Consider the following 20,806-nt stretch of genomic DNA (forward strand, 5'->3'; position numbering starts at 1 on the left):
GCGCTCGTTTTTTTTCCAAAGCGTTTATTGCACTTGCATTTATTTCTTTTGCGGTTGCAAGTTTGTTTAGTTAGAGACGATGTCGGCCTTAAATAACACGTTTCACGCTAGGCTACTTTCACGCAAGAGTGTTTAGGCCGACAGAATAATTACCAAAGGAATACACTAAACAGAAATGTGAGAAATAACGACACAGTTTTTGCGATACATGCTGACTTTTAAAAAGCGTTATGGCGACTACGGCGAGCTTAACTTCTTAATATTTCTTTCGTGTTTTTCCGTGCGCTGCTGGCAACCGTGTACTTTGACATATGAAAATGGCCGCCGCCTAAACAAAGTATTTACTTTATTTTGCTTGTGCTTAGTGATCTCTATTGGAGCAATTCAGGTAATTCATCTCTAAACCACTTTTAAAGCTGTAAAAAGTTGACATTGCTTGATTCTTACTCTATAGTTCAATTCTACTTTGGTTAGTAATGTGCCAGAAAACACTCCAGTTTTGAATAGCATTGAATCCTGTGAAGTAATCCTATAATAGTTTTTCTAGATATTTTCGTGAAAAACCCTTACTATTCGATTACTAGATTTGGGTTCAGTAAGGCCGGTTTATTACCTTAAAGTCTCACCTATCAGAGATCACAAGGTATGTACCTTAAAAACCATGTTTACGCTAAGAGCTGCTCTGCTCTTAAGCTGCCTTACTGCTCTTAGTTTTATTATTACAGAAAATATAATTGAGCTATTTCTGAAACTTTAGTCTGCATAAATTGTAACCAAAGAAGATGTCTAATGGAGGTTAGGATAGTAATATTGGGTAAGAAGATGTCAACATCAGCAGTTCATGGCGGCAGGGTTTGTTGCAGATTCGAACAGTTTCTTTTGATAAGCGTCTGACCTAAATTTTGATTAGACAGATTGTGAGCATTCAGACATACTGTAAACTATTTGTCTAGATATCACATTTCTTGGTGCATGTTTGTCAATCCTCGACCCCAGTATAAAGTTCTTAATCTGCTGGTTCTTTATCATTCTTTGCCATTGCGACTGATATTTTGTTATTGGTTTAAGGTTTTATTGATAAGAGAATGTCTAGTATACTTGTTTTGAGCTTCATACGCACTTGAACCCAAACCATAGCGCAAATTTACGATTTTAAAATTGCAGTTGGTTATGGTTTAAAGATTTTGTGGGAAGTGATGTACAGTGAAAATATTAGTACGATGTACTGTAGCGTTTGCATGTGTCAAAGAAAAAGACTGATGTCGAAATGTCGATGGCCCTTTTCTTGACATGACTACCGGAGAGATTGCAGTCTGCTTTATGTACGCATTTTAAAGCATTCCCATATACTGCACCCAGAGATTCATATCTTGGTGGTCGAGATTGCTTCCAAGCCGAGTTTAAAATATTTCAAAGGAATTCAAATTTTTAACAAAGGGGATACCGCGACAACTTCGCGAGGGTTTGATTCTTATCTGGGTACGGGAAAATATTGCACCAATGCTCGTGATGGAAAAGCCGTAAAATGTGATGGAAAAAGAAGAATTCGGTAGTTTTTTATGGCCCTTGTTTGAGTATATAGTAGTCGTCCTTACAATGAAAAAAGGTTAGTGTTTACTACATACACCATGTTTGATATCTTTAGTTTCAAGTTTAAATTAAAATTGATACCTCATGGACATCGGGCTGTCTCCGAAGAATTTTTTGTTTTATTGTCCAACAATTCTTTTATCATTTTACTGGATTTCCTGGAGACCATACAAATATGCTTGTTGTCCCTGACACGATTATTATTTATTTATTTATTTTTTAAATACAATATAAGCAAGGACTATCTCACTATCAATTTTTTCTCGGTTTTCTTCCTTATTTTGTGGTTAGCTCAGCAGTTAAATAATAGCTTTGACAATCGATTTACAGTATGTTGAAAACTTTGCATCATCTAATATGCTGGGTTTTTTTTTTTTTTTTTTGCTTGAATCCCAGCCATTTGGCACTAATTACATTTGTAGAATGAACTACCCCAGTTTGAGAGCACAAAAAACTTTCTTATTTTGGTTATTTAAGAAAGGAACAAAGGAAGGAAAAAAAAAAACTTTCTCTGTTAAAAAGACCAGTTTCGTGATTTATGGCAAACGACAGAAAGTGGGGTAGGTTACCAGCGAGGGGAGGGTAAGGTTTGGCGGTCATGGCAAGTTACTCTTTTTACCCATCAACTCGCCGCCCTATCCAATTTGAAACTGGCAACCTCCAAGTCCACCATCTTATGTTTTATTCTTTTTCCCAAATGGGTTCCTGTAAGCCCGATTTGCACCTTCGTTTTTTTTTATGACGGTTGTTTGCGTTGGTTCGATTCTCACCTTGCGTTACTTCCCTACACTAGACTATATATATTGGTGGCGGCTGTTTTACGACGTGCGATCAGATATTACAGCTTACATCACTTGACGATAGCCGCCTATATTGATCTCTGTTGTTTGATCTGGCGCGCCCTTGACGTGATATAGGAAAGCGAAAATTGCCGCAGTCTAATGTCTTAGCAGCACGCGAAACGCTAGAGAAAATCGGCAACTAGCCCGCCTCTTCTTCGTACCCCTTTTTTTTCTTCCATGTTGATTTTTTTCCGTCACGGTTCTCCCCCTTTTTGGGTCCCTTCGAGATTGCAATACCAAGTTTCTGGACGCAAAAAGTTGCCGTTTATTTATTTACATTTTTTTTTTTTCGTAGCGTGCATTTTTGCCACCTTTGTGTGTGTGTGTGTGTTTGTGCCTGCGTGTGTACATAAAGTTGGCTTCAGTCCAGGGACCAGAGGCGCGTGCGGAAACCGATAAAAAAAATGGCAGGTCATTGTCCCATCCAACCCGCTGATGATGGTTTCGAATGGCAATGTTAGCCGACAGTGACTGCGCTATCGACCACATCCATAGACAATCTGGAACCCGTTATAGCGGTGTTATAGTTCTCGTAACTTTTCAACGTATGGGTTGAAAGCATGAATAAATCACACTATGAAATGGGAACATATTTATTGCATAACTTATTTTGTGTTGACTTTTACATCATTGTGATACCATCTTAAAACTAATGGTACGACGTGCATTTAAATCTCTTCTACTGGCGTAGAAGAACACGCTTTTTCCTTTTTTCATGTGTGATCCTGTTGGGTTACACCAAAGTGACAAGCCATTTGCCCCCAAGTCATGAAATCTAACATGAACTTGTGTGTGTGTGTGTGTGTACTGTTGTACATCATTGATCCCTCGCGATCCTTTGGCTTGACAAGCAATCAGATGTTACGTGACCTGGTTGTCGGAAATTTTCGCCCACGAAAATCTAGGTTAAGCGTGGCTGTACCTAACCAACATCCAATTTGTTAATTAGGTGAGCAGCAGAGATGTGGTGGTTTACTCTTGACTTTGCAAACTAAGAGGCACTGGCGATGTTTACTGAAGGCTATGCATCTAACTTTGTGTTGATTGACCGTGTGTCTTAAAAAATGCAACCATTCTTTGTTTTTCGGCTTCACTTTTTTTTTTCTGTTTCGTTCTATTTGCCGTGTTGTTCAAAGTCTCTGGCGGCCGACGTTCTGTCTGTAATAGATTATTGCTTTGTGTGTATGTGAACTCGGTAACAATCAACGCGCACAGAGTCAAAGAAGGTTATCTTGTGTATAATGAAGAAGAAGCTGGACAAAAGTTATTCCGATTCATGCGGCAATCCCTCTTCCTAGCTCCTAAATTAGAAGGCGGTATTCTACGTGCTCACACACGGACTTTCGCCCGTTTCGCTCCAACTTTCGGAAAAGAGCAAACTCTTTTTTCTACTTTTTACCCCTCCCCTTATCGCTCCTCCATCATTTCAGGCTATAAATTATCGTGCACCGTTGCCTCGTTTTCTTTCGAGGTGAACGTTTGACTCTGTTCTTCTTCTTTTGAAAGATACACAGGAATTGAATTCCAACTGGGCTGCCTTTGACCTAAGGTGTATCTCCACCATTTTTATTTTCCATTTTTAGTCACTTTTTTTGTTTTTTTTGTTTTTGTTTTGTTGCGCAGTTGATGCCATGCCCATCTGCGGTGGAAACGCTTGTCACATGGCGGGTGACTTGTCAAGTCAGATGCCAGTCTCATTTGGACGGAGCGGTACGAAGTCCTTGTGTAACGTTCCAATGCTTTTGACGTGGGCTTCTTTTAAACGTTGGAGGGGGGAAAAAATATTTTTACCAGGATTTCATTTTTGTTTTCATTCTATTTAAATTTTTAGGAATGATGATTTAATTGGATTTCTTGGATTTCCAAGACCTTGACAACAGTGGAGCTAGGGGGGAAGGCAAGGGCATCGAAGGACGAAAGACGTTTATCACAAGCATATCGGACCGGTTCACCGGGCACACAGATGCTGACTTGCAGTTGATTTTGACATGACACTATAAAAACTGCTAATCTCGTAGTGAATGCGTGTGGTTTGTGAAGCTCCATAGTCTAGTTCGTCATTTTTTTTTCGCCGAGATAAATCGATCAAACTGCATTTAGCGAGGGAGAGAAGAAACTTTTCTAATAGCCCTAGATTGCCGTGAACAAATAGGGCGAATGGTCTACATGCGAACTTTTGGTTCGTCATGCTGATTGTGCGATTGTGGCACAAGTACGGAAAGAGAGAAACAGTATCTACAGCTTCGTTCCCCCTTTTTTTGAATAAATTGTCTAACAGTATTTTTTAATCAACAGCACTCTATGTTTTCCATTGATCTTGTCCAGGTTCAGCTTTTTAGGCGATGCAGGGGGAGACATGTCAATAAGTTCTTCAGAAATGTTAATAGTTGGACTTCACGAACCCTGGGAGTTGTGGGTTTCCCATCCATACTACTTCAACCGAATCTGAGTGGCTTGTGCGTGTGTCCTATACTACAACTCAGGCAAGACTTGCAGCAATGGAAAACATGGCTGCCCTAATCCCAAGGCTTTTTCGTTGGCCCCGTAGTGGTGGTATGTGTGTAGTTCCTGGTCTCACATGGCAACACAGAAGCAGTGACTAAGTCGAGCTAGTGGCGGACAGTTTGGTCGTATATCCTTTCCCAAGTAAGTCTATGGCTTTTAGATTCTACGTCTTATTTCAAGTTTTTTTTATATCCAAGATTGCACTCCAGTGTCTGACTTTTATTGGTTAGTGGCTTAATCTGGTTAGATACGTTCTGTTTTTCAGTTTTCATCAAAAGTAGAAACTATGCATTTAAGTACTTATTTTTTTCCCTTCTGTCGTATTGAGGGAATGTAACTCATAGAGTTAAAAGTCTTTTTGCCATTTTAGCCATCATAAACTTTCTAAAAATGTCTGTTTTTTGCGCATTTTGTTGATTTCCAGTTTAAACATTCCGTAGTTGTGCAGAATTCGGCCAGCGTTTCTGCACCAAACGTCCTAGTTGAATTTTAAAGTTTTGATTTTGTTTTCAGCCATACGACGATCTCCTTGGCCGAAATAGATGCCCTTCAGCGATGAAGAATCCTCTGAAATGCCATCTCCGTCCTCCCAAACTCAGTTTGATCAAGAGACGATCGATGTAGAGCACATGGATGATGATGACGAGTTAAAAAGTAGTCCAACTTCATTCGGCACAGGAAAAGGAGCATCCTGTCGCAATCCAACTTGCGCCCTGTGCAAGAATCATGGCATCAATAGTCCTTTAAAAGGTCATAAGCGTTACTGTCCATTTGGACGTTGCAGTTGCGACCTGTGTCGAGTCACTCGCAAGAAACAGAAAATCAACGCATCTCAGGTAGCCAGTAGACGGGCCCAGCAACAAGACAGAGAACTGGGAATTGATAGGCCCACAATGCAGCCTAATACTTCTTCCGGTTCGACAACGCCAAGGACTTTCGCTTCGTCTATTTCGCCATCCGACTTGGGAAGAAACTCGACTAGATCAGCTTTAGACGTGGATCGTCCGTTATCAGAGCCTAATACGACTCAATACGTGCCATCTCATTACGCTCCCGGCAGTGGACCTCAAGAATTCGGGAAAAACATGGCTCTAGAATGCTTTCTGCTAGGCAGGAGAGCTTCTCTACTAGTAAATTCTTTGCGTGATTCGAAACTTTCCGTCGAGCACTTGGCTTATCTTGATAATGACGTTTGTACGGCGATTTGTATCATTCGAGACGAGGTCTCTACTCAATTGAACGATATCTATCAATATCTTATCGATAGATTGCAGCGGGAACAGATTTCTAATGCCAGTGCGAAATCCACAGTGGCTGTTCCACCATACATTGCCAACCAATTTGCAATTCTTTCGGAACAGTCCAATCGAGCGACGACGGAAGATGCGTTTAGCGCCGCTCAACTGTACGGTCACGCCAGCCGAAACACCGTCATTTGTCCACCACGTCATCTTTCTCTTCCTATGTATCCCTATGTTAATCAATGATTGGGTCCTTAGGTTATTTGCAAACGAAAGTTTAATAAAAACAAGAAAAATCTTATTTACCTGTACGTTTTCCCCCTCTCTAATTAATTCCATTGGCTTGGCGTTTTTGTTTTCTTCCTGGTTTTAATTTTTGCAGTTATCTGTGATGAATGTACAATATCTTTATGCGGCCCATTCTGTAATCTGGATGTCGATTGAAAAGAAAAATCGAATATATTGACTGAATACACTAAACCCCAACAACAAATGTGCTGACGTATTTTTTTATTTTTAGAGCGTGGCGGATTATTGCTCAAACTGATAACTGAATAGTTCCATACAACGTCGTTAAGGTTGGTTATTGGCCATTCAAACAGACAATTGGACAATGTCACGCCTATTTAAAGTACCATTAATTATTGGGAAAACTGTGACCGATTAGTTCCACCCAAACGACTGGAAGGGGAGGGGGCCTAGGTTACACTCAAATTGTTTTAACATTAGTTTACATTTTTAACAATTTAGTTTGAGCGTCACAAGAGTTATTTTACCCAACTTCTGAGGCGGATTTATTAAGTTCTTTCATCCCAAACTTGTCCCCTCTCGGCAAAGTCAAAATCTTTAAAAACAAATTAAATATTTACGTCGCCACAACTTTGGAAAAAAGCAGGAATGATACATTATTTTGTGCAAATAAAATTACCTGCAATTTATTTAATTGAAAATTACCCCAAAAAAGTAGCGATTCGCTCGATAATAGAAACTTGGCAACCGTCAGCCGATTCTAGCTCAGCAGAAATTTACGAGCAGTCGACCTTGTCATCAAAACCTCGTTAAAAGATGGCTGACTTATTGTGTGCTGAAAGCATGTGAATTATCGATGTCTCTTGATTGGAAAATGCTATGAAATTATCCGCTCCAGCATCTTGCGAAGGCAAAAGTGTAATCACCGTATCCACGTCTATTCAAGGTAAATAAGTCATATATAGCTTATGGAACTTAGCAAACTAGTAACGCGTCCTGATGTTATGTAACAGGAATTGAAATAAGGGAACAAAATTGTAGGAATAGTGTCACTATGCATAGCAAATGTGTGGCTTCGAGAAGATATCCTAGGCTTTTGAACTTCTGATAATGTTTTGAAGTACAGGCAAACACTGCACACTGTCTATCTTGCCGTCAGAGTAAGAAGTTTTTCCCGATTTCTACCAATCTGGTATTCAATATTCATGGGAAATATTTTACTTTAATGAAATTTTTCACATCTTGTTTTAATTAATAATAGAAGGATTTAAAATCCAAAAAGGCCAAACTGACAATTTATCATTCGGGAATGCCAGGTTCAAATGTGGGAAGTTTCGTTACTGCATTATTTGCCGAAGTACACACAAATATTATTTTTCACAGCTTTAAAATAGCTCTAAGGTGGTTAATTTCAGTTTTTCATGGCTTTGTCAGTCAGTTCAGGCAGTTACTTTTTCCAAATTGGCTCTGTGGTTTGGTTTGTCTCCATACAACTAAGCCGATTACTTGGTCTACACACCCACCAATTTTTCATGGTAGTTGAAATGTTGTAAAAGTATAGTTTTTGTCCTTGAAAGTCAATATTCATGTCATAACTTCACATTGAAAGACTTCATGAATATTTTCTTTTTGAATATTATCAATACCAAACTGTATGACATTGTGATGCCAAATCCCCATTTTACAGAGGGTTTTGTAAAATGGTAGAGATAAAGGTCGTTTCAATGAAGTATGCCATACCCATGGTACAGCTTTCAGTCACAAGTATGTAAATATTAAATAAGAAGAAGCATCAGAGATTTGCTCTACAATATTGAAGTGTAAAGTTCAACCTTGTTTATACATATGTATGTTATTATTCCCGTCATTCTTTTTAACCTCCATCCGCTTTTTTTCCCCCGAACACTAAGGATGACAGTATGATCTAGGTATTGGTCAAACTCGGTTCGGGGAAGAAAACTTTAGGCGTCGTGTCGCCATAGATCCCATAGATGCGAATGTCTTAAGGGAATGGAGCGTGTTTTGAGTCGACGTCGTTTGGAGAAATGTGAGACTTTTGGTAAAGAGTAGTTGGTCATGTCGAAATGTGGGGGTTGGGGGAATAAAACAAACGGAAATTACCAACCTATCGTGGGCAGGGTACATTTTGTGTATAAAGAAAGGTTCCGATGTCATGACTGTTGCCCAGTTGTTCGATTTCCAGACAACGGTTCCTTTTGAGAAAGTCAAAGAAAGAGAGATGACTCGAAGTCATTGCTCATGCAAGCATGACGGTGAGTTCATCCGATTCGGTGGATTCGGCCTGATTCTTCATTTAGAGCAGCGGCAGCTGAATACAGCGATTATGTTCGACGGCCTAAAGCAGCGGTATGGGTCATAAATCTTCCCTCATGTGAAGCCGCCTTCCCATTTTAAGGCTGCACCAACTATTGATACATTTCTCTCAAGTTGCCACAAGACGAGCATGTTGGTAATGGTCGTGGAGAGAATTTGATAACCAATGTTATGTTGGAAGACGCGTATTGTGCAACACTGTGTTTTTGTTTGGAAAATTAAGTATATGATTTTATGTTTATTATTTATTTTTTTGCGCTCTTTTATCTTCGAATGCGATGTTTTTGTTTAAGTGGCTATATTTTAAACTTTGAACTGTATGTTTCTACGGTTTATAGAGTTAGTTGTGTCTGGTAACAAACTCATACCATAATACTTGATGTCGTCGCTGACAAGATGTATTGATATGTCTACAGTAAATCAGACTACTTTATGTTTGAATTGAAATTATGAGCCTTGACAAGTATCTCTCTTTTTTTAAGCTTAAAAAAAAAAAAAAAGATGCCGCCTGGTAACGTGTATGTGTGTCTACAATGTCAAGAGCATGAAATGGAATGGTGGAAGGGGTGTAAGAAAAGACGTCAAAATGTAACGGGTGAAATTTAGGACGAAACTCTAGTTTGACCAATGAGAATGAAGGATTTATAATGAACGTCTAGGTTTTGCAAAACTTCCTCCAAAGCCTTCCCACCCCATTTTGAACGGCTTCCCTTTTTTTTTTTTTTTAATAAAAAATAAACAAACTTTAACCGGGCCGGAACTCTACACGGGTGCAGTTCGTCATGAAACGCTGATTACTGTCATTCTGATAGAAATTTGCGGTTGGTCGCCCTCCCCTCTTTTCCCCTAGCCGAGTACTTGAATATTTCATGGGAGAGTTTGAGAACCGCATTTTGCGAATGGGTCTCACAGTTATGCTACGTTGAATGCATCGGTCGCTTCGTTATGTCTACTGAATGAAAGCCCATTACATCTTATGCCGCCCAATACAATTTCTAATGACATAACTAATGATCACTTGTTTCTGCTAGAACTGGTGTTACCAATTTTATGTCCCTAATGCTTTACAACTGCTAGTTGATGTTTAGCTCTTTTTTTAACACCACTAATAATAACTGGTATTCTTTGATTAGATTATTCCTTGGATAAACCGGAAAAAGCTGCGAGGAGTTTGACCAGTCGGAAGCAACATTCTCATTCCGAACTCGCCATGCCAAATGGATAGATGCAGTCATTTTAATATTCATTTCAAGGTAAGTCCCTGTCAGTCAATTTGTAATGGGCTTTCACCTACCAACGGCTTCTGTAGCAGAATTTATGTATTGGCTTTTTCCATTCGAAACGTAAGATTCCTTACCGAATTCAATCTGATCATTCTTGTCGAGCGTAGGAGAGTTCGAGGCTTGGAGAGTGTTTTCTTTTCTTTCTTTTTTTTCTATTTGAGGGGGGAGTGGGGGGAGGTTGGAGTTTCTGGGTCTCGTCTCCTTCATCCGTTGTTCCGTCTTGTCGAGCTTGTGATTGAGATGGCGATGGAGTGGGAACCAGTGAGTGACGCGTTTCTTCCTTTCTCTTTGAAAGTCAGAACTCTTTTCATCGCAATGCTGTCGTTTTAGACAACGAATTCTCGCCAACCTCGATCCGTCTCGTGGACTCCTAATTGGAAGTCGAGAGCTATTGTGAAAATTATGCTCGATTGAAATGCGGCGCTTTGCCGCGATGATACCATCTATTATTTTTCAATCCATAAATTATTCATTGGCGATTTTTTTAAAAGTTTCTTTTCGGTCCAGTTGACTTCCTGCGAACGACATTTAAAAAATTCGTCGATAGAATCACAATATTTACTCGTTGACTTCGTCTGTTTATACGCTGGCAACATCATCGATTGTGGGGTGTGACTGATCTTTCGATTGTCAAAACGTTCAGAGTATTGCCATCTTGGAATAGAAAAATCTTGGTGAAAAAAGAAAAATATTTTAAAGCAAACCTTTTCGATTGGTGTGTGTGTGTGTGTGTGTGTGTGGTGCTTTTTGCGAGCCCCCGGACCTTGGCAACAGAGTTTCATGCCCGACGCAACGAGCTCGTGACTCTCTGCCGAAGCTTTGCTTCAAGTTACTCTGTCAGAGCAATAACATGGGATATACTGTATGTTACTTTCCCCCTCCCTCCTCTGGTAAACAATCTTTCGTCCGACTTAAACTACAATCTCTTTTTTTGCCATAACGATTGTCACGGTAGAAACCTCTTCAGCACGCGCGTTTTCTTTTTCTCGCTCCAACTCATCTTTGCCGCCAGTGAATGTTGTACGGTGAAAGAAACTATTCAAACGACCTTGATGAGTCCGAAAGACAGAACGAAGAGACGAAGGTTGAAAAAAAAAAACGGCGAATAATTGTTTTAATTACCGGAGTTAAATATGCCATGGTTCGTTTTCCTTCAGGTAGTTTAGAGGCCGAGCCGAACTCGTGTCAGTTTCCGAATGCCTTGAGATCTAGAGAACGGGCCCGTCTTTAAAATGACATGAATGTAATGCGGTTGAAGTTGATTTTGTCGCTGGCGGCTACGTATAAGATTAAAAACACTCGATTAAGGCAATCGTTGACTGGCGTTAATCTCACATGACTGCGTGACTGCGGCCCAACTACTTTGTGCGTGGCCCGATTGGGCCCACGGCTACACAACGTCAACGAGTTCACAAAAGGCGGGCCAGTTCAGACGATAGCTTTGTCAGCGTAGATTTGACTTTGATGCTTTGTAATCAAACTGTGGTGCTCGTAATGATATAGAAGGCTGCTTTTTTCCTTAAGGAGATTGCATTTTATATTTTACGGACCTGAAATGGAATTTGAATATGCAGGACTTGTATTCCAGCCAGAGATGGGTAGGGATTCTGTGCGTTTTGTTTTGCAACACTCTTTATAACTTTTGCAGCGTGGGTTCGCCAAAAATGCAATATCTGTCAGTGCTTGAAACGTGGCTACTTTTTCATTTCTACCCTGTTACCCTTCGATTTTCAGTACTTTTCTTGTTTCACTTGAAGATGTGCAATTTTAGCTCATATTGGAATCCATCTCGTTTCGTATTCAAAATGCCGACACGATTTTTTTTTGCTGCTGCTGCTGCTGCACGTTCAGGATACTCGTAGCCAAGCGTAAAGTCGAGCGAGTGAGATATTTGCTGTTAGCGCCGCGTGCTGTTGCCGTCAGCGCTCGGTTGTGTGCACGACGGACTTGCAACATGGTAACAGAAGGTTCTCGGCAAGGTTCAAAGTCGTAACACTGACTAGTTTCCCCCTGGTGTGTGACAAAGTAAGTCGAAGAAGTTGCGCTCGCTTGCGAGACCACTTTCAAGTTGCTTTTGAAATACTTTTTCGAACGTTTGGCTCTTGGAACTAGTAGATTAACTCTGCGCTCGCTCGAAGAATCGCATGTGACACTCGTACAGAATTTCAATCAGCTTTCTATTGTTGCCTTTCTCTGCAGTGATTACGCTTTCCTATTTCTTAATAGGTCAAAAATAGTTTTTTTTTTCTAAAGCATTTTCGAAATTGATTTTGACTTACTACTATTGTTTGTTTACGCAGAATTGTTTGAACGAGCGACAATGTCGGAGAGCGAAGAATTGACTGTGGATGATGGGCACCCTGTTTCCGCTTTCCAACTGCATCGCGAGAGCAGTTACAAGAAAAGGGAAGTGTACGAAAAGCTGGTTGCCTCCAAAAAGACCCCGATCGCGGATGGAGCGTCTTCGAGTTCGATAATGGCGCAATCAGTGGGCAATCCTGGGCCGTCAGTTTCGCATGCCGTGGCTCGGCCGTCACGCCAGTCGGCGGCCAAACGGGAAAGCAGTTCTTCTTTGACGTCTGCGATGTTGAGTTTGAATGGCCCTCCGACCTCGTTCAGCCCCAATTTGGCCGATTGTAAACCCTATTCTATTCTTTTGGGAGAGAATATTCTCGTTGAGTGTTCGCTTTTGAAGAGATACCTGTTATTACTGAAAGATGCTTTGTCAAAGCCCGACTTGTCTGTTGTCGAATTACAAACTCTTACTCACGATGTCAAAAAGGCGAGAGAAGTCTTGATGGAAAAGGTTGCAGTGCCTCTGAATGATTTTCAGAGGGAATTGCAAGAGCAAATTCCACATGAACACTTAGCTTTTCATTCGTCAAATTCAGGCCCTCCCTTTCATTCGGTGAATTCAGCAGGTCCTCCTGTTCATTCGTTTCACGAGTTGAGAAATAGTTTGCTACTTCCGCTAACTCCCACGGCTACGTATCCATATCCTTCCCATCTGTATGTCTATCCCTATCCGGAGCAGTTAACTGACAGGAGGAACCCTGTAGGTATTACCGATCAGAGTTGCGTTCCATACAATGCGCAACCTGCGCATTAAATTGTTTTTGAATTTTGAAATTACAGTACCTTCGTTTCACGTCTCACTGCCATACTGCTCCATTTTAAGCGATTACATGTAGTCGACTTTTTTTATTTCTCTTTAAGTTACCGCTCTATTGGAACGTATAGTTAGCTGAGTCTTTTTGTGTGTGGGAGGAGGGATAACCCTAAAAATAAAAACGGGATGTTAAAACATTTCGGGAAAAAATTTTTTGCGAGGTGTATTCTATGACTTGAAAACTGGAACCACATAACGAGTTCTAAAAATTTTTTTCTTTTTCTTTTTATCACTTTTTTAAGGCTTTTATTTCTTTTTTCAAAAGTGTTCAATTGTATTTTGTGTTCTCTTCATTATTAACTTACACGTTGTAGCAGGTTGTCTGTACTTTTTCTTGTTTTTCAAATAAAATGCACGTTAAAAATGATTTTCCAGGTCGTAGAAGATAAGTTAATATGGAATTATCAGATGAGGCGTCATTCAAGCTACGCAACGTCTTTGACCGCTAGATTTTCTGTAACATGCAATAATAGAATGGGTGCGATTTTCACACGGAAAATCCTCAGAACTGTGTGATGTTGAAACTGTGTAATTGTCAAAATATCACCGCCACCTTTCTCAATTTTTAGAGGCTATCCAAGTTTGATGGCCATTGCGCCATCGTCAATCGTAATATTAAGTTCCCATTTGGCGAAAGCCAAAGCTCCTTTCTTCTATTGCTGGACATATTTCTTGTTTCGCTAAAAGTTAGACAGTCGACTGAAAAATGCCTCTGGTTGCTACGCAAAGGCACACGTTTGCATCTTTCACGTATGAATAGCTTTGACGCTGGAACGGACTCGCACGGGGTAGGGAGAGAGAGCGACGCAATTTATTGCTTCTAGGCACGCATACTCATTTCAGCACCATGGATATATTTTTAATTGGTGAAACGGCATACAAACCTATCAGCAAAGCTGGTACACTCATAACCCCCTCTTTCGCTCCCATTGTGATTTTGGCGCCAGTCCCGCGATTTTCTGGACTTTGCCCACTGTAGTCTCGTGAAAGCTAATAACAGATCGCGTATATGATTGTCTCTGGTGGACTAGTAGGAAAGAAGAAAAAGGCAGCGTGCATATACGTGAGCCAGTGACGCCAACAAAGGCGGCGCGAGTAATGTATAAGTAAAAATGATAGAGTACGAGCTGGATGTGGCTAGTTCGAATGAGGGAGGGCAACTACCCATTGCGAGTCACCAACTTATTTTTTATTTTTGTATTTTTTCTCTTCCACTCTCACCAACCCCACTATTCAACCTCCCATCCGCTTCCGCCTCTTACGATAACAAGTCCCTGTCCATTCATCTGACAATAGCCGGCGTGGTCTTCTTGACGCGGGCCACAGTGTGTTCGCTTCCTCCAGACAATATAACCGTCAGGACATGTACAGCAACAGTGGGAATCGAGCACTAGCACCCTTTGATCGTTGACTATATATATATATTAAAAACAGTCATGTCTGGCAGCATTATGTGTTGACAGCGTTAGAGGTCTTTAACAGTACAATCACGAAAAGGGATGATGATCGTTTTTGTCTAAATCTTTTAAAAGGCGATTTTGTTTTAGTAGACAATCAATTGAATGTGAGCAAGAAAAACGTGTTCTGGTTGAATGCAGTTTCTCGTATAAATTACAGCTGCGTTTCTAGAGACAAACCAGAAATAGAAAAAGAAAAGAAAACAAAAAAATGTAGGAAAGGGTGACATTCTTGTATACTATATATATACACACACTACAACTAGGAGGCCCCGCAAAGGATTGTCAGGTTGACATGGTCGTATGCGATGCGCGTCCGTCACATCAAAAGAGAATAATGTCCGGGCCACCGGTTATATCTATTCGACCGAGCTGCTTTCCTCTGCTTTTAGGAAGCTGCAAGACGGATGGTTTCCTCCATGTCTGTTGCAAACATTGTGCCCGTCATGCGGGCTGTCTTTTCTCTATTTTCGCCCTTTCAACGAAGATCCGTCCTTACGACTTATTGGATGTCAGCCAATAAAAAGCGGAAAGATTCGTAGCCAAAAAGAGACCCATACCACTTGCAGTCATCAAATCATTTTCTTTCGTTTTTTTTTTTTATTTTATTTTTTTTTTATTTGTCTCTATTGTTTATTTCAATCACATGTGAGACGTAGTTGCTTATGCGGTACCTTGTTGTATCGGGACCGACCCTCGTTTGTTTCTTATTTGCATGACAACCTCCTTCAGTTTATATATGGAGTCCTAGAAACAAGTATCAATCATGGTTGGCGCCTGTGATACAAAAGACCCATTTCCTTGTGTGATCGTCCCCTCCCCCCCTCCATCAGTTTAAAATTGCCACTGAAAGCTGGCTCACATTTATGTTGCTGCAGTGGCTGCTGGCCTAGTCTTCCTAACCACAACAGCTGTTGCGGAACCCTTGAAGCCTCCTAGTATCTCTCCTTGCTCAGCCGAACGTATTAGGTGACAAACCTACAGTTTGCCTTGATGCCTTTGGGAAATCAATCGTGATCCTTTATCCATAATTCAGCACAGAGTTGAGAGCGAACCTTGATAGACGCTTCATTGTGCATCATGTTGGTTTCTCTATCTCCTTTTTATAAATTTTTTTTTTTTTTTTTTGCGAAAGAGAAATTTATGCAACGTATTTCATTTGTTTCGTCTTATTCTTCTTTTCCTTTTTTTGGTTATTGAAATTATGATTTTTCATGGTGCACACATGGTGATCTCATCACTTATATTGCCCTGACTGTAACGGCGGCGCGGGTGGGTGCACGGACAATTTATTCCCAACGTTGCACAGTCCCTCAAGTTGATTTATTTTTGTTTGGCCAGCCCTGCTGCATTTGTTAAATTGCCAATTGTTCCGGCGAGAGCTACCAAACCCCCTTCGTATATATACAAATATGCGCGTGGAACACAAGGAACAACAGAAAAAGTTTCATTTTTTTTTTTTTTTTCGTTTTTGAATAACGTCGACTACGCTGTAAATTGCGCGTATCCCGTTTTTTCCGCGTCCGTTTCCTGCTGCTACAGCAGCTGCTTCATCCTGCGTAATCGAATGAAGTTTGAGGTTTGATATAAGAAGTGGGCGGAGTCGTCGGTGTTGTTGTTGTGTTATTATGTTTGAACACGACATACATGACTGGCAGTTTACGTATTCGCAGCAGTTGGTTGACGAGTTGTGCAAATGTATGAGAAACGTGTTGTGATTTCTCCCTTGTTTGCACCCTCAGATACTGTAGCACTCGCCGCCCCAAACCGTAATATTATCAGCCAAAGTCGGATGACAATGACGACTGAATCGAATTATTTTTTGCACTCGGTCGTCGCGCTGCTCTTTAGTGTGTCACGGCAAGAATATGCAATGAATCTTTTGGCCTCGAATGGCAAAAAACATTTTGCGAGCTTTGCAAAAAAAAAAAAAAAAAAAATTGCGACCTCGGGCCGCCCGACACAATGGGCACATTCATCGATAACTTAACATGTTCGTATCCGCCCACCATTCCCTCCCAGCGAGTTCGTTTGCTCTTCCCTTTTTCTATAGCAATAAATAATTAAAGCTGTTCATATCGGTCGAGCCAATTTCATAAATTCTCCAACAGCTTTAGAAAGGTGCTCATTATATCTTAATGGGTTGCTTTGCTCGATTCAAGGTTGTCCCTGCATGTGATAGATTGTAAGTCTTGAATACTCATCTAGTTGATTACTATTGCCATCATTACACCGTACTCCGTCTTATGTATTGGTATATCTTTTGGCGATGGGACGCACACGCTTATGTATTGGCGTCTTGCGTTCTGATATGCCACAAAGGAATCGGATCAAGTGGCGAGCGTGTCAGGTGTTCAAAAGTCTAAATCGGGGTCGATAGCAATTTTGCTTGGGACGATTTACCCTTTAGAAACGACCGTATGTATATCGCCGTGCGATGCACACAAAAAATGGCGTTCGCCTTTGAGACAAAACAGGAAAAAGCAGCTGCGACTCGTGCTGTTTGAGACGTGTACATTTGGAATTGTGGATGGAGTCAAACGCACTGATCCATCACCATCGAGAGTGGCAAATCTAACGGCATCGAATGCGTTTCTGCCAATGGTGTGTAGTCTGACCCGTTACAGGAGTCGTCATCTTTCATGCTGTATTAACTAAATCGTCGTGTTCGATAACAAGTCAATATTGACTCAATAAGCAATAAGAGATTGGATTTGATTCCCTTCTATTTATGACTCGAGTTCCATTGCTTCGTTTTAACTCGCGCGCAATAGAAAAAGTCCGGTTTGCCCAGTTCCCTTCAACCGAGCGTCGCATAAATCAACAACTTACTAACACGCCACACACGGTGTCAAAAATCTTCTCGTTTTTCATCATAAAGGAATCCAGCGATACCATTAATCCATACAAAACAAGAACTAAGTAAGACAAACTGTTTTCCTTCGTAGCTCTCCGTTTTTTTGACGTGTAAATACATCTATTTGAGGACACACGATGAGTAAATATTGTCGGTCATCGCTACTATGAATTCATCGTCTTTCGTCAAAGAATGTCCAACAAATCGAACGGGTTGCGAGCGGGTTACCTCCAGTTGAAATTTTTCAATTCTCGTAATTTAACAAATAAATAAAATACTTAGTTGTCTACTTTGGACTTTGGAATGAACCCGCTAGTGTAAGAAGGATCAATGGCGCCTGCCTCGCTTCAACTTTCCGAGCGAATCAAGTCCAAGTTGGAGCAGTATAGCCAGGGTCTGCTTGCTTATCGAGAAATCCAGACGTTGAGAGAAACTTGCCTGATGTTTATTCGCTGCACAGTTATACAGAGTCGGTTAAACGCACACTAGTAATAGAGTGATATACAACTTAGTTTGCCCGGCAGCCTGCGACTTGATATATTGCAAATGCCCATGCATCGGCGGACTGAAAGCAGAAGACCGTCTCTTGTAGCTTAGCATAGCTTACGATTGCTTCTTCCAGGGCAGAACACCAACCCATCAATCTTTCTGTCGATAATTTGCGATATCAATCTGAGTCACGTCTTTTGAATGAAACAGTGGCGTGCCTCTTAAAAGTTCCTCAACTGCTTTATGTACCCGACACAGATTCAAAATGAAACTCGGTTTCAGGAAAAAGACTAAAATTACTAAGAATTACACTAATGTTAGGAAATAGAGCATCATTCTAGGATATTCATCATTATTTCTTTTATTATTACATGCGCGCGGGAGTCGCTGTGGTATTCGCGTGCAAAGCTCATCAAGCGGATCGAAATATGGATGAATCGTACATCCTGTGTGCTGGAGGCGGATCTCCCTCCTCCAACTAAAACTTAAAAAAAAAAAAAAAAAAAAAGGGTGTGTAAAGTGTTTGTGTGTGTGAAAGTGCACATCGCGGATAAGCTTTCATGAACCAATTGCAAATGAGTAAAAAGCAGCCGCGTCGAAACCTGGTTGGTTGAAGCTGTTGCGCTATATCAACTATCTGTGCGGATGGATAGAAGATAACTAGTACTCTCATTGACGGTGCTGACTCCTTCTTTCATGTACAGCGGGTATTTGTTTGATTCGATGTGAATTAGGTTCTTCTTCCATATAACACGATATGCTGGAATTAATCTATTTGTTTTGGTTTTACGATATTGAAACAGTATGTTCTCGCCAGTTTTGTCCGTCGAGCTTATAATAATCTCTTTGGAAACCTCTTCTCCAAGTGATAACTGGTGGGTGAATCCAAAATTCAGTTGTTCTTAAAGTCTGAATTGAAAGTGAAATCATTAAATGTAACCAATTTTGTTTTGTATAAAAAAAATTATAAAATGTTATAAGTTGTTTGAAATTATGTACTTACTACGCCTATGAAAACCCTAAGAGGCATCTAGCGGCATTACGTAAATATTGTTTGCGCGATTAGATTTTTTCAGATTTGTTAAGAACGAGAAATTTTAAAAGAAACAAAAGTTGTCTTGTATAATTCCCTTACTCACGAGATTAATATTCGCATGAAATACATTGTCCTTGTAGGGGAAAAGGAAATTGGGCAATAACATAAAATTTCCCAGTATTAGCCAATGTTACTATTTACATATTGATGGGAACCATGCTGCAGCTTACGTTTTTGGCAACAGGATACAGATTCCATGATGCTCCGTCAAGTTAGTTTCTCGTTTTTCCTCCTTATTCTAGGCTAAGAGAATTTTCAGCTAATGTCAGCAATTTACTTTTTGAATCTATAAAATCATTGTAGTAAAAACATGTTTAAAGTAAGACAGGTATCAAGAAGGGAGAAAATAAGAACATTTACTTGGATCAGTTGACACTTTGATGAATTGCTGTAAAGAAACAGAGTTTGTTTTTTCAAGAAGGTTGGCCTCTTCTGTATTTAAAATTTCTCCAAGACCTTTCAGTGCTCCAAGGACTTCAATCTGACAAAAAAGTTGAAAGTCAAAAATTGAATAAGGAACATTTAAGCAATTTTAAAAAGTCTAATCATGCCTGTTGTGCTTGAGCGGCTTGGCTGGAAAGCTTTCCAAGTTTTAGATCCCGCTGAATTTGGGCCAGTTTGAGCCGTAATTGTTCTGGCTGTTTTTTTGCAAACATGAGAATAACTTCTGGTGTTCTGAAAACCTCACTGAGGGCTGCTTGTATGCCCTAGTTTTACCAAATCATAAAATAGAATTGTTTGGATTGTTTGTCAATTATATGCTGTAGTATAAATAACTTTACCAACTGAATGGCTGCAAAGTAATCGGTCAGAGATAAATCCCCAGCTGCTAATTTTGCGAGTGACGACTGAAATTCTCTCATCTGTTCCAGGGTTTCTGCCTTGGTCTCCTGGTACTCTTCAGGTTCGAAATCTTCCCTATTCTCCTAAAATAGTTACATATCTGTACAGTATACCTTACACTTTTTATCCAATTACCTGTATTTTTCTAAATCCTCCAACTGTTTCACTAATCTTTCCAGCTGTTCTTCCACATTGCTTTTTAGCTTTTCGGTTTGTTTCAATGCCATTTCTAAGGATAATGCAGATATAAAGAGGAATTGAGTTTTACGTCAAAATCGCAGTACTTCAGGGTTTCAATTTCCAAATACAAGTAGCAGACTACGAATTCATGCAATGTTGCCTGTCCCAATAGCTTGGCCAAGTTTTTTTTTTTATTGTTTATTCAGTTTTTTGCTCATTTTCTAATTTTGAAGGCTTTGATTGACAGGTATTTCTCTCAAGGCTGGAAAGCAACTAACAATTTATTTGATACAGATTTTTTTTTCCGGTTTTCATTCAATTTTTACAGGTGTTACACTAAAAAAAGATATCCACAATGGCGCTATGCTAACTTTAGAAGTAATAACAAAAGGATCCGGAACTTTTCGTTTGGGTGTGGTTAAATGATATTCCGCAAGAATACTTTTACATTGACCATGACGACGAGAACCCTTAGGACACTACCTGGAACCTGGTGTGTATACACTTAAGATTGCTGCTGTGCTGAAGGTCACGGTTTGTGTCTCAAAATTCTTTTGGGTCTTCCGGTGACATTGATTACGACTTGTGCAATCTTCAGTCCGGAATTGCTTATTACGAATTGTTTTGTGGTTAGAACGTCATTCGCCAATCCAGTGAGCTTATATAAGACT

General features: G+C 40.2%; 3 protein-coding genes across 10 annotated transcripts; 2 read left to right on the forward strand and 1 right to left on the reverse strand.

Annotated features, from left to right (window-relative positions):
- The first annotated feature begins 244 nt into the window (after positions 1 to 244).
- On the forward strand, positions 245 to 6,671 carry LOC116917054. Of its 3 annotated transcripts, none has more exons than XM_032922407.2 (4): positions 245 to 388; positions 4,758 to 5,078; positions 5,451 to 6,131; positions 6,205 to 6,671. In XM_032922407.2, exons 3-4 carry the CDS (start codon positions 5,480 to 5,482, stop codon positions 6,549 to 6,551), a joined length of 999 nt encoding a protein of 332 aa, XP_032778298.1. In that variant the 5' UTR covers positions 245 to 388; positions 4,758 to 5,078; positions 5,451 to 5,479; the 3' UTR covers positions 6,552 to 6,671. The 3 variants fall into 3 exon arrangements, with proteins under 3 accessions (XP_032778298.1, XP_032778301.1, XP_032778300.1); XM_032922409.2 differs by lacking the exon at positions 245 to 388 and adding an exon at positions 4,648 to 4,663; XM_032922410.2 differs by lacking the exon at positions 245 to 388 and having other exon boundaries at positions 4,370 to 5,078; positions 5,451 to 6,671.
- A 530-nt stretch (positions 6,672 to 7,201) lies between these two features.
- On the forward strand, positions 7,202 to 13,580 carry LOC116917055. Of its 3 annotated transcripts, XM_032922412.2 has the most exons (4): positions 7,202 to 7,373; positions 7,441 to 7,587; positions 9,895 to 10,014; positions 12,345 to 13,580. In XM_032922412.2, exon 4 carries the CDS (start codon positions 12,365 to 12,367, stop codon positions 13,151 to 13,153), a length of 789 nt encoding a protein of 262 aa, XP_032778303.1. In that variant the 5' UTR covers positions 7,202 to 7,373; positions 7,441 to 7,587; positions 9,895 to 10,014; positions 12,345 to 12,364; the 3' UTR covers positions 13,154 to 13,580. The 3 variants fall into 3 exon arrangements, with proteins under 3 accessions (XP_032778303.1, XP_032778302.1, XP_032778304.1); XM_032922411.2 differs by lacking the exon at positions 7,441 to 7,587; XM_032922413.2 differs by lacking the exons at positions 7,202 to 7,373; positions 7,441 to 7,587; positions 9,895 to 10,014 and adding an exon at positions 12,037 to 12,270.
- Positions 13,581 to 19,111: 5,531 nt separating this feature from the next.
- Positions 19,112 to 20,759, reverse strand: LOC116917056 (protein LZIC). 4 transcript variants are annotated; one of them, XM_045170372.1, is made up of 6 exons: positions 20,619 to 20,759; positions 20,091 to 20,184; positions 19,895 to 20,030; positions 19,664 to 19,819; positions 19,473 to 19,593; positions 19,112 to 19,398 (listed from the first exon to the last, which is right to left on the reverse strand). In XM_045170372.1, exons 2-6 carry the CDS (start codon positions 20,180 to 20,182, stop codon positions 19,346 to 19,348), a joined length of 558 nt encoding a protein of 185 aa, XP_045026307.1. In that variant the 5' UTR covers positions 20,183 to 20,184; positions 20,619 to 20,759; the 3' UTR covers positions 19,112 to 19,345. The 4 variants fall into 4 exon arrangements, with proteins under 4 accessions (XP_045026307.1, XP_045026309.1, XP_045026308.1 ...); XM_045170374.1 differs by lacking the exon at positions 20,619 to 20,759 and adding an exon at positions 20,507 to 20,525; XM_045170373.1 differs by lacking the exon at positions 20,619 to 20,759 and adding an exon at positions 20,241 to 20,483.
- Positions 20,760 to 20,806: the final 47 nt, after the last annotated feature.

This window comes from Daphnia magna, linkage group LG2, assembly GCF_020631705.1.
Source record: "Daphnia magna isolate NIES linkage group LG2, ASM2063170v1.1, whole genome shotgun sequence".
In the NCBI taxonomy this organism is placed as follows: Eukaryota; Metazoa; Arthropoda; class Branchiopoda; order Diplostraca; family Daphniidae; genus Daphnia; species Daphnia magna.